Source organism: Dermochelys coriacea, chromosome 5 (genome assembly GCF_009764565.3).
Source record: "Dermochelys coriacea isolate rDerCor1 chromosome 5, rDerCor1.pri.v4, whole genome shotgun sequence".
NCBI classification, from domain to species: Eukaryota; Metazoa; Chordata; order Testudines; family Dermochelyidae; genus Dermochelys; species Dermochelys coriacea.
This window is the reverse complement of record NC_050072.1, coordinates 36,806,589-36,821,502: the sequence shown is the minus strand read 5'-3', so window position 1 is coordinate 36,821,502 and position 14,914 is coordinate 36,806,589. Positions and strand designations below refer to the sequence as shown.

At 36.7% G+C, this 14,914-nt stretch overlaps 1 protein-coding gene across 2 annotated transcripts in view; it reads right to left on the bottom strand.

Annotated features, from left to right (window-relative positions):
• MAP3K1 (mitogen-activated protein kinase kinase kinase 1) overlaps positions 1-14,914 on the bottom strand; it is a 97,114-nt gene that overhangs the window by 38,003 nt on the left and 44,197 nt on the right. For both annotated transcript variants that reach the window (XM_038402825.2, XM_038402823.2), the window contains exons 2-3: positions 1,718-1,868; positions 497-694 (exon numbers count right to left, since the gene is read on the bottom strand). In XM_038402825.2, coding sequence (XP_038258753.1) covers positions 497-694; positions 1,718-1,868 — 349 coding nt within the window. The remainder of the gene's footprint in view (positions 1-496; positions 695-1,717; positions 1,869-14,914) is intronic.

The window sequence follows — 14,914 nt, the reverse complement described above, 5'->3', positions numbered from 1 at the left end:
AAGATCCATGGAGAGAGAAAACTCTGTTACAATAATTTTACATAAGCAAACTGACACAGAGCATGCGTCTTTCCAACACTGAACATTTTCTCATGTGCTACGAAAAAGAACTTGGAAGACTGTGGGTAACAGCACCATCTGGTGACACCTGCCAGAACAGATTCTATTTTTGAAAATCTTGATCCAGGTTTATTTGCTACAAAAACAACAGATCAAATCAAGCATGGAGTTGCATCCTTCACATTTAGTTTCCCAACAACTACAAATGTAATATTTATTAGGCATGCCACACATTTCATTATCCTAAGTAAAATCACAAGTGGGAAACCCCTTTGACCATGCATCTTCTTTCCAAAACCAGTAGTTAGAGATAGCTTCTGTTGACAGTTCAGAAGTACCAAATTTTGACATGCGTATAGCAATACCCCCTCTTTCATAAATGGTGACATCTCAAAATAAAATCAAAACCATAATTACATTACATTCTCCAACTTACAGGCACTGGAGATATCCTTTTTCTTCTAACACCTGGTGATTCTGACTTAACAGTTCTAGAGGATGAGGAGCTACTAGGAGAAGGGCTACGTCTTCCTTTCTGAGTTGCAGAAGCATTGCTTTGCCCTTCAACTTGAGGTTCTATTGATAGTTTGTTGCTTTCAGAGCCATCACCTTTCACTGGGATTGGTTTTACCACCTTGTAGGAAATAAGTCACAGAGTTTGTGGTTAGTAAAATGATCATCTTCTAAATAAAGCAACAGAACACGCTAACTTGAAGTCTGTTTTGGAAACATATGTACAATGTTTATATTTCTTCATTTCGCAGCTGATCTATTCCCTTTATACTGAGATATCAGCTATTCCCCAATTATGTTAGTGATCAGTGTTTGAGAGTCACATTGGCATTTCAAATGTGTGTGTTATTAGATTATAAGATTAATTTCCATTCTGTTTTTCTTAGCAATCATATGTCCAAAATTAACATTCATTCATGTTTATAATGTTAACAGTTTCTGCACAAATTATTTGCCACCTTTGGTTCTTACAGGTTATAGCTGAAACTGCTTCTTGACATCAGATTGCTAAATAAAAAGTGGCCAAGTTCTTTATTGTAAATAATTATGCTTTTGATCTTGCTCTTTTGCATGCATCTTTCAAAGTTACTCGGACAAAACCAATCACAAGCCATCTTGCAGAAGAGGAGCAAAATGAACTCACATTTTGATTTATGTCAAGAATCATGGAAAATGTTTTTTCTGATGATAAATCACCTGTGCTAGACAAATGGGGGATTAATACATAAAAGTTTTAAGAAGGTGAATTTTTTAAAATTTAGAAACAAAATTGGGGAGGGGGGGGTTGACTGAGAAAATGATTGAAAGTTTTATTCTGTAAACACAGCTACTTTGGATGTCAACAGAGGGCAGTGTTGTCACAATAATATTTTTAAGCAAAACAATAACAGTTGAGCTATTTGACTTTCTAAGCACCAAACACATTACATATCTGTAAGGCATACAGAATTAGCAATAATTCTTCAAACAGCCAATAAAAGTGAACAAAGTGATCATAACTAAGTGTCAGCAATCATAACTAAGATACAGGGTAGCGGGGTTCTAAGAACAAATATTTATTAAGCCATCTTGGCACTTTTCACAATTGTAAATAATCAGTAAAAAAAATTCAAATTATTATAACCCTTTCTTGAACACTACTTACCACAGGGCCTCTCCTACTTCTCCTTTCCAGCCATTCATGCTTCCAGGCTGGCATACATGTTGCCTTCAGTTTCTCCCTGATCATGCGCTCTTCTGGGCGGTCATCCATTTTCTGCAACCCCCTGAGGGTTTCTTTAGTCTCCATGTCACGACTAAAATAAAGAAAAAAAGAAAAAAAATCATAAATGTGATTGTTTTTAATTAAAATTAACATAACACTGTGGTATTCTTAAATCTTGTACCATCATACATTTTTCTCTCTCTCTCCTTATAATATAATTACCAAAACATTAATTCCAACTGGCTGGAGCAAGCCACTTAAGCATTACTGTGAACAATTTGCTACCCTGCTATTTGGAGCATAACTGCTTTGAGGCATATTTACTTGAAATGTGTACTAGTCTGGGTATTAGACATTCAATAAGAAAAGTTTCTTTATGAAATACTAATTTGAACCAAAACAAAAACCCCACATTAACCAATCCCCCACCTCCACAACCTCCCATAAAAATCTCAGAAGTTTAAGGTTGCTCATATACCTATAGACACATGAAGGCTTGCAGTGTCTCATGTATTTTAAGACAATTTATAACATGAATAGTGTAGAAGATTTAGAAAGAGGAAGATACAGTATAAAAATATGTCATGCCACAAGTCATTTGTGGTTAAAAAAAAAGCTTAGTGAAAGCAATTAATACTTAATTTGTTTAAATTAGAAAGGAAAGTCATAAAAGCAAGGTTTACGTAGTTAAGAGCTGCTTTCTGGACTACTTTTGACTCAAAAGGATTCTCAGTCAGCTATCATAACAAAATATCTAGTCTGCTAATATCACTAAAATGAATGTGTAACCCATCTGGCTTATATGATTTTGACCTACAGCAAAGTAGTTGCTATGTTTACAGGCAACAACAAAAATACTCAAATACTTAAGTACACACAAGAACAGTCCGAAGGATTATCTGATTCTATTGAGCTATCAGATAAATCACCAAAAAAACTACATTCCTAGCCACAACACATGATCCCTTGCCATGTTCTCGAAGTTAGTTCATTTAAAAGAAAATAAATTGTATTTTTTCAAAAAGCAAATCCATCACCTAAACCCAATTAGACTGTCAATCTGAATGGATGCTTATATATTTAAAATAAATAAATCACAAATGTGGAAAAAATAGGGTTTTTAATCATTTGTCTACACAGAACGAATTTGCATATTTGCCACTTTTTCATATATATATATATATATAAACATAATCCCATCTTAACCTTCTGAAATGTTTATCTTAGTTATGCAGATAGAACTTCACTATACATTGTCTTACATGAGTTTTTTGTAAGTAGTATTATTATTAGACAATCTGCAATACATAATCTTTCCTGTGATAAAAATAAATTAAAAATGTCTCTTCTGTGCAACAATCCATATCTAATGGTGAAAAAGTGATTGTAAAGAATGAAAAAAAAATACTATGATCAAATGTTTTTGTTGGTCCAAAACAGCATTGATCAATGTTACAAGACAATTTTTCTCTCATTGTAGAGACTAGGGAAACAAACTATCCAGAGACAGGAAATATCTTTTTCCTGTTCTGTGCAGAAATGTCATACACAGATGGACACCAGAAAAAAATATTTTCTTTTCTTTCAAGCAACATCCTCTAAACATACTGCTAATATGAGTTTGATTTTAGGTGTTTTATTGAAAGCGGCCGATTAATCCTAAATTTCTAAATGCAATAAAAATTCCATCCAAATAAGCAAACCATTTTAACCTCTGAAAAAGTCAGGCCCATTCTGAGTCAACAAGGAGATCAAATATATATTTAAACAAACCCAAAATTGGGATATTCATATCCCTGCTGCATGAAAAAAGTGTCTGAATCCTAATATAAAATGACAAATTCTTCAATACAGTGAAAGACAGAATTTTACTTGTGTTTCTGTAGTAATCAGAGTTCCAATCAAGAATGGGGCTCCACTGGACTGAGGGCTACTCAAGAATATACAAAATCACTCTCTAGATTATATAGGGCCTTATTTATATGCCTTCCTTATTCAGCCAAAACACCCCAGATGACTATGGGAGCTTTACCTGAATAAGAACTGGGCCCATATAATGGTACAGTCACAAAAATCTAGGTGAGAATTTGCCTCAGATATTTTAAATTACTTAAAACATCTAAAATATACTGTAGCTGTAATTTCATGATATTAGCCATTTCAAATGCGTGAATACTTTGTATACAAGACAAAAAAACCTATGCAAGCAATAAGAGAATGAAGCATACTATTTCATCTGTTCACATAACCATGATTAACTTCCCAACTGATATAAAAAAGTCTTAGTGGCCCTTGAACTTGAATTCATGAACAATGTAATACAACAGTCTTACAATCTGCACTTGTTCTCTAAAAAGCAGAAGCAACTATCTTGTTCTCTCATGTGACAGTAAAACCAATATATTCTTACTTACAAAGAACTGTTGTTTTTAAATATTGGTGGGATAGACCAGCTGAGTCTGAAAGTGTTCTCTCTAGTAATCTAAGATAAATTCTGCAATTAAGTATCATATATTACCACAAAACACTGTTTTGGAAAAAAAATTAAAAGATTTTATGTCACTGAACTCAACGTATAGTTTTAAGTGAAGTACATTATTAAGAATTCTTGTACTGAGCATTTAAGAAAATTCCCACCCCCTCATCCCTCATGTGTGCATGGAATATCCTTGTTTGCATCCTTGTGTTTTGGAATATCCTTGTGTTTTATAAACTGAGTTTATCCACAATTGGGCCTGATCTTCATAACTAAGGCAAGACTCCCACTGACTTAAGATGGGCAATGGTAATTTTGAGTCATGTTAGCAGGACTGGTTCCTATATTACTCCACTTTAAAATCCTCAGAACAATAAAAATAGCTTTTGATGGATTTTGTGGACTGCACCACTCCAACAAATCACCAAGAGCCCGATCTTGCAAAGTGCTGAAGACTAACTCTGATCCAGAAAAGTTTTTAAGCACAAACTCAATTTAAGCATGGCAGAACTCCCAATTGAAGATTAACACTAAGCATGTGCTTAAGTGCTTTGCTAGAGCAAATGGAGAGCACCTTGCTGAATTTTAACATTAGATCTCTGCGAATAAAACTTCTGCAATATTGCTAGCTGAATATAATAAATCAGTAATATTGGGTGTATACACACACACACACACACACACACACACACACACTCTTCAGTTCACTTTTAACCAAACATTCTTATAAAAGCCACACTTTTGCCACGGGTCATTTTGAGGACTATTACATAAAAGTATTCATATAATGAAAGATACAAATACAAGCTTAGGCAGTTTCTTAATATTTGGAAGCTCACAGATAATTAGGAAGAATTATTTCTGATACACATTTTATGACCAACTGCTACAAAGACATGAACTACTATTGGACCTACTTCTCATATTAAGTATTTGAGATTCAAATACCAGAATATATAAACCTTCTATATCCTAAAATTAAATAGCAAATCTTCAAAAACAAAATGGAAATTAGTTTCCAGTTGCTGTTCCTGAATAACTTCACTACCGCCACCTGAAGAACGTCAAATTATTAAACTATGCATCTATTCAATACACATTTTATAATCTGTCATTATAGCTCATTCTTTCACTGCATCAGGTGGCCATGTATTCAAGTCACAAACTAGATTCAGATTTATACTTAATGCAGATGGCAGCACTCAGAGAGAAAAAAGGTTACATTCCTTTGTCTGAGGGGTTAAACAGATGTTCCCTATCTGCACATGCAGTTAGAAATTAGATAACATCTCAGCACTATAAAAGTACAGTACTATGCAAGTAAATTGCATATACAAGTCTAATGTTAAAACAACATTAATTTAGGTTGCAAAGTCAAGCACTGGAAAAACATGAAATATCAGAATTAAGGTTGTCATTGCAACTATCATCTGAGCACCTCACAAACACACAGATTGCATTTCAAACCAGAGAGTATTATCCTCATTTTACAGATGGGCTAATGTAGACAAAAAACTTTCCTGAGGCCTCACAGTGAATTACTGGCAGAACCTCATGACTTTCAACATTGAGCTCATTCCTTCAGATCACGCTGCTTTACTGTGAGAAGTGTTGAGCATCCACAGCTCCTACTCACTTCAGTTGTAGTTCTGAGTGCTTAGTACTTCTGCAAATCAGACCCCAGGGACTCAAGCTGGGTACACAGAACTGAAGAACAGACAATTAGTGAAGAGAAAAGAAAAGGAGTACTTGTAGCACCTTAGAGACTAAAATTTATTTGAGCATAAGCTCTCGTGAGCTACAGCTCACTTCATCAGATGCATTCAGCTGTAGCTCACGAAAGCTTATGCTCAAATAAATTTGTTAGTCTCCAAGGTGCCACAAGTACTCCTTTTCTTTTTGAGAATGGCTACTACTCTGAAACCAGACAATTAGTGGTCACCTGCCAAAATTTGTGTTTAAGTGACTTGCTCAACATCACACAGGAAGTGTGAGGCAGATGCACGAATAGAACTGAGTTTTTCAGTTGCCAGAGTATTTTCTCTTCCTGAAACACACTGCCTATCTCATTCTCTACACCTTCTAACTTCTACAGCAAGAAAGGAAGGATTCCTAAACCAGCCACATTTAGTATACTGTCCTGATTCACTCCTTGAGCCCCATCCATCCGATGCAATGAATGTGGAAGGAGTCTTTTGGAAAAATGGTATGTGATCACAATTACATATGCTAGCACAATGCATATACACAAGAGGGAAGAATTAGGGTTGCATGGGCAGGCAACACAGCTTTTAAGAGCCATGACCTACAAACTAAATGACTTGCTTTTAACATTTTTTACATATAATTTCCTGAATTTATTTTTAAAGGTAAAAATAAATTATATTATGCAATTGTAACAACCCCCACATAATGTACCATCAGACATTGAGAAACTAAGGGTACGTCTATGCTGCAATTAAACTCCTGTGGCTGGCCCACATCAGCTGACCTGGCTCACAGGGCTCATGCTGCAGGGCTGTAAAATTTCAGCATAGACATTCAGGCTTGGCCTTGAGCCTGAGCTCTGGGACCCTGTGAGGGTGGAGTGTCCCAGAGCCTGGACTGCAGCCCAAGTCCAAAACAATTTTACAGCTCCGCAGATCCCCGCGAGCCTAGTCAGCTGGGTGTTTAACGGCAGTGTAGACATACCCTAAGTGACTTGTACTGGGTGTGTGGGCTGGACAGAACAAGCCCGACACTTCCCCCACCCAACGAAAGGTACTCTGGCAGGAACTGGTATGCCTCCGAAAACCCCAGGCAGCAGTGTGCCTCTGTTACACTGACAGCAAGAGACTTGGCGCTTCAGAATATTGGCTTGCTGCCAAAATTATTATGAGCAATGCAAACCAAAAATGAGAAGTGTTGATTTTCACCTTCCTATAGTTCAGCCAAACCCGAGTGGAATTTCATGGAGCAAGCCGAAGGCACGTTCTTAGCCCCAAGGCTTTCTCCCTGATGAATTTCAAAAGTCTTCTCCAAACAATGCAGGTAGTAGAACTTCTCAAAAAGATTACAAGAATCTTGTATTATGAAAAATTTTAGGCAACCTAAATACAGAGGATGTTGCCAGCTCCTCATATAATAATGAAGTGAAAGATTCCATAGAAGCTTCCTAAAAAGTATGGTTCTGAATCGGTGTTCATAACAGTGAAACAGAGAGAGTGTCCACAGTTTTGTGAAAACTATTACTTTTCACATGACTGTCTCACTCACCTAATAGGAGCATTGCATTACCAATTTGGATCGGTTTTGTGAATAACTATTTTACCTCAAATATATAAAAGTTCAATAGGACCAATGCATTATATTAATAGTCTGTATTCAAGACAAATTTTATGTAACATTGTGGAATGCAGATGCTTTTTAAAAATTTTTTCAAAAAATTCTTTTTTAAATTTGAAGGTTTGTTATGTATATATTTTGTACTGCTTTGTAGGCCGGGTTTTCTAAGACACAGTATTACCCTTCAATGACAATTTTAACATAAGCACAGGGTATATAAACTACATTATTTCTATTTAACAAAATAACATTGCCTATTTTAAATGGCATGTAAGCAGTCCAAAGCAAATTTTATTTTTTGAAAGTTCAATGTACTTAATACTGATTTTCTAGTAGTAAAGTACTATTTTTCATTAGATCAAGTGTAGCTCTAATCCATTTGTCTGGCTCTCTCAATTGCAAACTATTAAGAAAGAAAACAAGGCATGTAACTAGCTTCTTCAGATAAGTAGTTTTACTTAGTATACAGGTAAACTGACTTTTCCCATTAGTAGTAGAAAAACTAGGGGAAAAAAGCCTGAAAACAGGTAAGAGCAAATTCACTAGTAAAAGAAAAGCTACGTCTGCCATATCCATAAATACCTAGTTGTAAGGAAAAAAATCTAATTAGTAACTGTCCTAGAAACTTCTGTTTACATTTATGCATCCACCTCAAGAAAGTTAGCATGTCTGACATGTGGGATCCTTAAAAGCAAACAATCTATTCTTTAGATCCTATCTTATGGTCACTATCATTTCAGTAATACTTTCAATGTTTTTTCCCTTTTGTGTCTAAAATATTATTCTTTATTACCACCAGGATTTTTTAAAAATGGAAAATAGCTTACTCAGAGTATGAAAATATGGAAGAAAGGAGGATTTCCCATTATTTGTCCCTAAATCCTTAACCTAGATCTACTGTCTTCTCTACATTGGTAATGCTTATGCTGCATCTGGAAAGCATTTTATCCTGTGAGAGACCCTTAAAGGTTTATAAGCATCACAGTAAGCAAATTCTATGAAGCAGATAGAAGTGTTTTTAAAAAAGAAGCAAAACTATCAATTCTGTCAGAATATGAGAATCTCTGGGCACAGATTCAAAGGGCTATTAATAGGTGAAGTTTGGGGAAAACGCAGTATTCTCTATCTATACAGACCATCTTTTAGGCAAGAACTTCTTCCTTTATTAAGGAGAGTGCTGAAATTCTAGACAACAGTAGTCTCATAGAAAGTATACACCAGAGCCCCCCGAACTATGGGGTGCATGGAGGAACATTCGGGGGGACATAGCTGAGGCCCAGGCCAGCCCCCATGTGACATTAGCCACTGACTGAAGACAGGATACTGGGCTAGATGGACCATTGGTCTGACCCAGTATGGCCATTCTTATGTTCTTATCTATATATGTATACATCTAGATATAACAATTATTCTAAAATATTGGCAACAAGAAGTTTTTAATCAAACAATTCACACAAAAATTCAATACGTTTATTACTGGACGGTAACCTTCACATAATCTACGATGTACACAACTAAATCTATATCTGATCTAAGAAACTGGAACTTACTTTTTCATCTCAATTCAATGAAGGCTTTTGACTGGGTTGAGAGGTTATTGTTGGTTGCTAACTTTTAAAAACAATATCAATAGTATAACTTATTTTCTTACACAGGTATCAAGAGAGAAAAGTAATTACAAATTTAAACACCAAGTGCATGTCTTATAAGAGCAGAGTTTAGGTAAGTGACTCCCTCCCAGAAATAATGCCACTAAAAAGGGGAATGAGATAAGGATGCGTTATTTTATTTGTTTGAACAGAACAGAACTGTTCAGGAGGAGGGGGCAGAGAAGAGAACTAACATGAATGTTACAAGACCCAAAATTGAAAACCACAGAAAAAAAAATACCCCTCTGTGTAGATAACATAAGAAGAGCAATACTGGATCAGACCAATGGTCCATCTAGCCCAGTATCCTGTCCTCTGACAATGGCCAATGCCAAATGCTTCAGACAGAATGAACAGACCAGGCAATCATTGAATGATCCATCCAAGCTTCTGGCTAACAGAGGGTAGAGACACTGAGAGCATGGGGTTGCATCCCGAACCATCTTGGCTAATTGCTATTGACATACCTATTCTCTAGGAACTTATCTAGTTCTTTTTGAATCCTGTTCTAGGTTTGGCCTTCACAACATCTCCTGGCAACGACTTCCACAGGTTGACTATGCGCTGCATGAAGTACTTCCTCCTTTTGTTTGTTTTAAACCTGCTTCCTATTAATTTAATTGGGTGATCCCTGGTTCTTACGTTATGTGAAAAATAAATAACACTTCCTTACTGACTGCTGAGGAGAAAGTGCAGATTTTAGAGACCTCTATCATATCCCTACCATTAGTTTTCGTTTTTTCAAGCTGAAGAGTCCTAGTCTTTTTAATCTCTCCTCATGAGGAAGTTGTTCCATACTCCTAATAATTTTTGTTGTCCTTCTCTGTACCTTTTCCAATTCCAATACATCTTTTTTGAGATTGGGTGACCAGAAATGCATGCAGTATTCAAGGCATTGGCATACCCTGGATTTATATATAGAAGCATGATGACATATTATTGCATCTTATTCAATCCTCATCTTGTGTGTCTGCTGTTCTCTGAAAGCTAAATAGCTTTAGCCAAGTCTTGGGATACAAAGTAAATATTTTAAGAAGTTGGTGTATATACTAATGAAACAAGAATATATAGTAAAGCCCAAAATTTCATGTTTTCTCTAATGGGTCTCTTAACTAAAAAAAAAATCTTGAACATATATGCAACAATCTCATTTTATAAAACTAACTTCCCTCATTTTCTGCAAAAATTACAGAAGGAAGCCAAAGCCTGAAATAAACTATACAAGTAGATTAGGTAGATCAGCGGTTCTCAAACTTCATTGCACCATGACCCCCTTCTGACAACAAAAATTACTTCACGACCCCAGGAGGAGGGACTGAAGCCTGAGCCTGCCCGAGCTCCACTTCCCTGGATGAGGGGGTGGAGGAGGGCAAAGCCCAAGCCTCACCACTCTGGGCGAGGAGGAACCAAAGCTGAAGCTCAAGTGCTTCAGCCCTCGGCAGGGGGCTTGTAACCTGAACCTGCCGCCCAGGGCGGAAGTCACTTAACCTTTCCATACTCACTCCTTATAAAACAGAAGTTACTTTTCTTTTTTACTACCAATTATAGAGGGGGCACTGTGGCCTTAATTAGTAGTTGTAACGTTCTTGCAATCTTTGGATGGAATCCAGTGAAAAGTTTGGGAATCCTAAAAAGAACCACAATCAGGTATAGATTACAACTGCTTTCAAGAAAAAAATCCAATGAACAAGAAGGTAGCCATGTCATTAAGGGGGACTGCTGAAAGACAGGAGTCTTCTTTTTAATATCCAAAGGATTTTTTATTCAAATCAGTAAACCATGAAATGTTTTTTCCAATATTTCTGCAAAATTTCTTCAGACATTGCTTTTCCTATAATTTGTATTGAATTCTCTGGAAAGAATTTGTAAGTAAAGATGCCTTTATTGAGTATTACTGCTCCTTTAGCAACTATTTAGAGTATGTCTATGCATACAGTGCTGCAGCGCATCTGGTGAAGACACTATGCTGGCGGGGAAAGAGAGCTCTCCCATGGACATAAAAAAAACTACCTCCATGAATGGCATAAGCTATGTTGGCAGGTGCACACGAACACTTGCATCAGCGTAACTTATGTTGTTCAGGGTGTGTGCAATATTCACACTCCTGGACGATGTAAGTTTTGTCGACATAAGCTGTAGCGTAGACAATCTTAGATGTCACACTTCTGTGTTTCACAGGTACTGTGACTTTTCCAGGAGCCTGAATTTGGTAGAACATGCTGTGCCTCAAAAGATAAGAAAGGAAAATGATTCTGCCTATTTATTTTTCTAGGCTATTTTGAAAGGAAAAGCTGCTATCCATATGACCCTTGGCTTTAATTGTTCACAATCTACCCTCAAATACTGTAGAAATTATTCTATTTAATAAACATTGCATTTCAGCTGCCTCTGAGCAGTATACTTTGATGGTAACTAAATATAATCAAGCTATTGTTTTGTGTGTTAGATTGGTGTGTGTGTTTTATATATGCTAAACTGGCATAGTTTGCCAGATAAATCTAGTTTTATTTGGACCTTTTATGGGTAGATGGCTATTGTTGGTAAACTGTCATATTTCCTGGTTACTTGTTAAAGATAAAGGAGACTAGACAGGGTCTAAGATGTCAGGATCCCTGGAGGGAATGAATACTGAAACTGACTGCAAGGCCTTTTGTTATCAAATTCTATTTACATGGAATTTGCTGTCTGCAACTCCTAAACATTGAAGTTGCAAAGTAAGAGCTTTAGTAGAGTGGGATTTCCTTGGTATTCTGCTCACATACTTCTCTTGTATTAATTTGTGGTTTTGCAATTTATTTTAGATTAATGTTTCTGAAAATACTGATTATGTCCCCCTCTCCTCTCCCACCAAAACCTCCTTTCAAAAAAGAGGTAGAATTTTAGTGGGTTTTCACGAACTATCAAAATAATGAATTAGATTAATCAAGTCACTATATCCTAAAGTACATTGCATTTGAGGAGTAAACTGCAGGGACAGTACACATATTGTATACTGGAAGTTGTAAAGTACATAGAAGAATAAGCAGGATAGGAATACAACAAAGTGTATTTTTATTTCAGGGCCAGGAACACATGTAGGAGGCAGAGGAGAATACATACCCTGAATCAGTAGTAGTATATATGCTCAACAGACTAATTCATCTGCACACTCTGTTTTGGTTGTTTGGGCTTTTTAGAACTACTTTGATTTTAGGTTGCCTCTCTAAAAAGTCAGTCTTTATCAGGCAGTATTTTGGGGCCATTCACCTTCTCAGCGCACACTGGATAAAATTAGCTCTCTGACTTAGGAGTCAGCCAATCAACTGAAACCATAATCATCATTTTTAGCCATGCACTCTTGAAATTCTTGATGGCATTCACTTTTTTTCTGACCTTTCTCTTCAGAGTGTATAATCTCCCCCCTATCCCCCAACCGCCACCCCTAGATCCCCCTGCAAACAATTTAGCTCTCACTCTAGCTCAGTTTCTGGGCTTATATTTACCTTGCCTCCAACATGTATCTAGATTAAATTTACTCAGCAGCAACTTGCTTTATTGGAGTATAGCTTTTGCAAAATAAGACACTGTTTCATTGGGTATCTTTTGTGTTTTGTACAGCACTGAGTACACTGTGTTTAACAAATAATGGAAGTCTATTCTTGGAAATGAAAATCCTCGATTCTATTCATGATGGAGATGTGTGGGTTTAGCTGGCAGCAGTTGCTTGTGCCTGTGCTTCATTTTGATAGTGTATTGTAGATAGGGTGCATGCTCCATTCATAGTAGAGTATGCACCATCAATGAAACATCTACCATCCTTTTGTCCTGGCCCCACCACAAGTGTGTGGCCACAATTAGTGGCTCTAGGGGGCTGTCTCTGCCCCCCCAAATTAGATGTTTGCTCAGTAAAGGATTTTTTTTTTTTTTTTAAATATCCAGGCCCGGGAAGCTTTGAGCTCACTAAGGCATTGATCCCGTATAGACTTACACACATGCTTAACTTTATGGCTGTGGGTATTCCCACTGACCCATAGTGCATAAAATTAAGTATGTGCCAGTCTACACAGGCAATGCTAAAGCGCTGCTCCAGCAGCGCTTTAATGTGCTTTGTGTGGTCACGGCGCAGCGCAGCACTCCCAGTGCTCTAAAAAACCCATCTCCATGAGGGGCATAGCTCCCAGAGCTAGTGCACTGTCTACACTGGCTCTTTACAGCACTGCAACTTGCTGTGCTCAGGGGGTGTTTTTTTCACACCCCTGAGCGAGAAAGTTGCAGCACTGTAAATTGCCGGTGTAGACAAGCCCTAAGTCTTTAAGGAATAGGGCTGAAATAGCAGGTCTCTGCAGCTCTAAATTTAGAAACGATCAGGTTTTGAAGGCAAGATATATAAAAATGTGCATGTACACAAGCAACTTGCTTATTTAATGTAACTTAATTAAATTCATATCCATACAGCTCTACAAATCAGACTGATACCCATTCCCAATATACATTCAACTTGTGCGCTAATCTTGAGCTTCGTTTCCCACGTCATAATAACCCGATTCTATGCTTGTCAAATGGAGCATCAATTAAAAAAAATCTGCATATCAGATAATGAAACACGCGAGACAAAATATGTAAAGTAACAAATCCTATTGTTTGTACAATGCCTAGTATAATGAAGAAAAATCTCCACTTGATTCTGTGGATACTTGCCACTGAGAAATTAATTATCTTTTTAAAATATTAAAATAAAATTGTTCTATTTGTCTACTGTCCTGTGGGGCCTCAGATTGGGGTCTTGCATAACTTTAGAAAGCAGTCCACATAGCTTTAAAGATTTCCAATTTGTTTTGAAAAGAGTAAGTCCAGAACTCCATTTCCACTAAATGCCATTTATTGCATAATCAATTGACTTCCATGCTTTTTTACCATTCCAAGTTTCCTTGCTAGAAATAACATTTTACAAGCCTTTGTGGTTTTGCATGTGCTATTTGTGTATGGTTTGTTTCAAAGACTCTCTCAGGTGGAGAGGACTTAAAATTCTCATTCCAGTGGTGTTTTGGGTACGTTTATTTTCTGCCAATAATTCTTTAACAACTCCAAATGGTGTTCTAAACTGCTTTCCCCCTTGTGATTTCTCCAGCACTGCTTGTTGCAGTAATTTAATAGGCCACAATACGGCATGGGAACAATACCTACATAGATCTTCATACTAATCTTCCATTAACTTTGAGGTAGTGGCACTTCGTTTAGTGTATGCTCATTCCATTTGGTAGTCAAAAACATTTTCCCCACTTATTCTTAGAACTTTTGTTAATTTTATAAAAAAGCTACAGAAGTTCTATATATTCTACCTAAAACCATTCTGTGCCTCCCATCACTACATTATTTAAGCCCTCCAGCACAGGAACCAGGTGTGTGGAGCCCCAAATCAGCTAGGGCCTCTAGGCACTATTATAATACAAATAAACAATAGGAATAGGTTTCAGTAATGAACGATAGATTCTGCCAACTAATCCTGTTCCTTTGCAGAACTTTCAACAGGTTCATAGGCGCTCTCAAAGTGTTCTTCCAAGACCAATGTAGAAGAATTTTCCAGTAGTCTTGCAGAAGAAGGCTTTCCCTGTGTTATGTGACTCAATATAATGAATTTAATTAATAATTCCAATAAAATTACATTTAAATGCTATAAAGTCACAACACAGTATTGATGTTAGTAGTAAT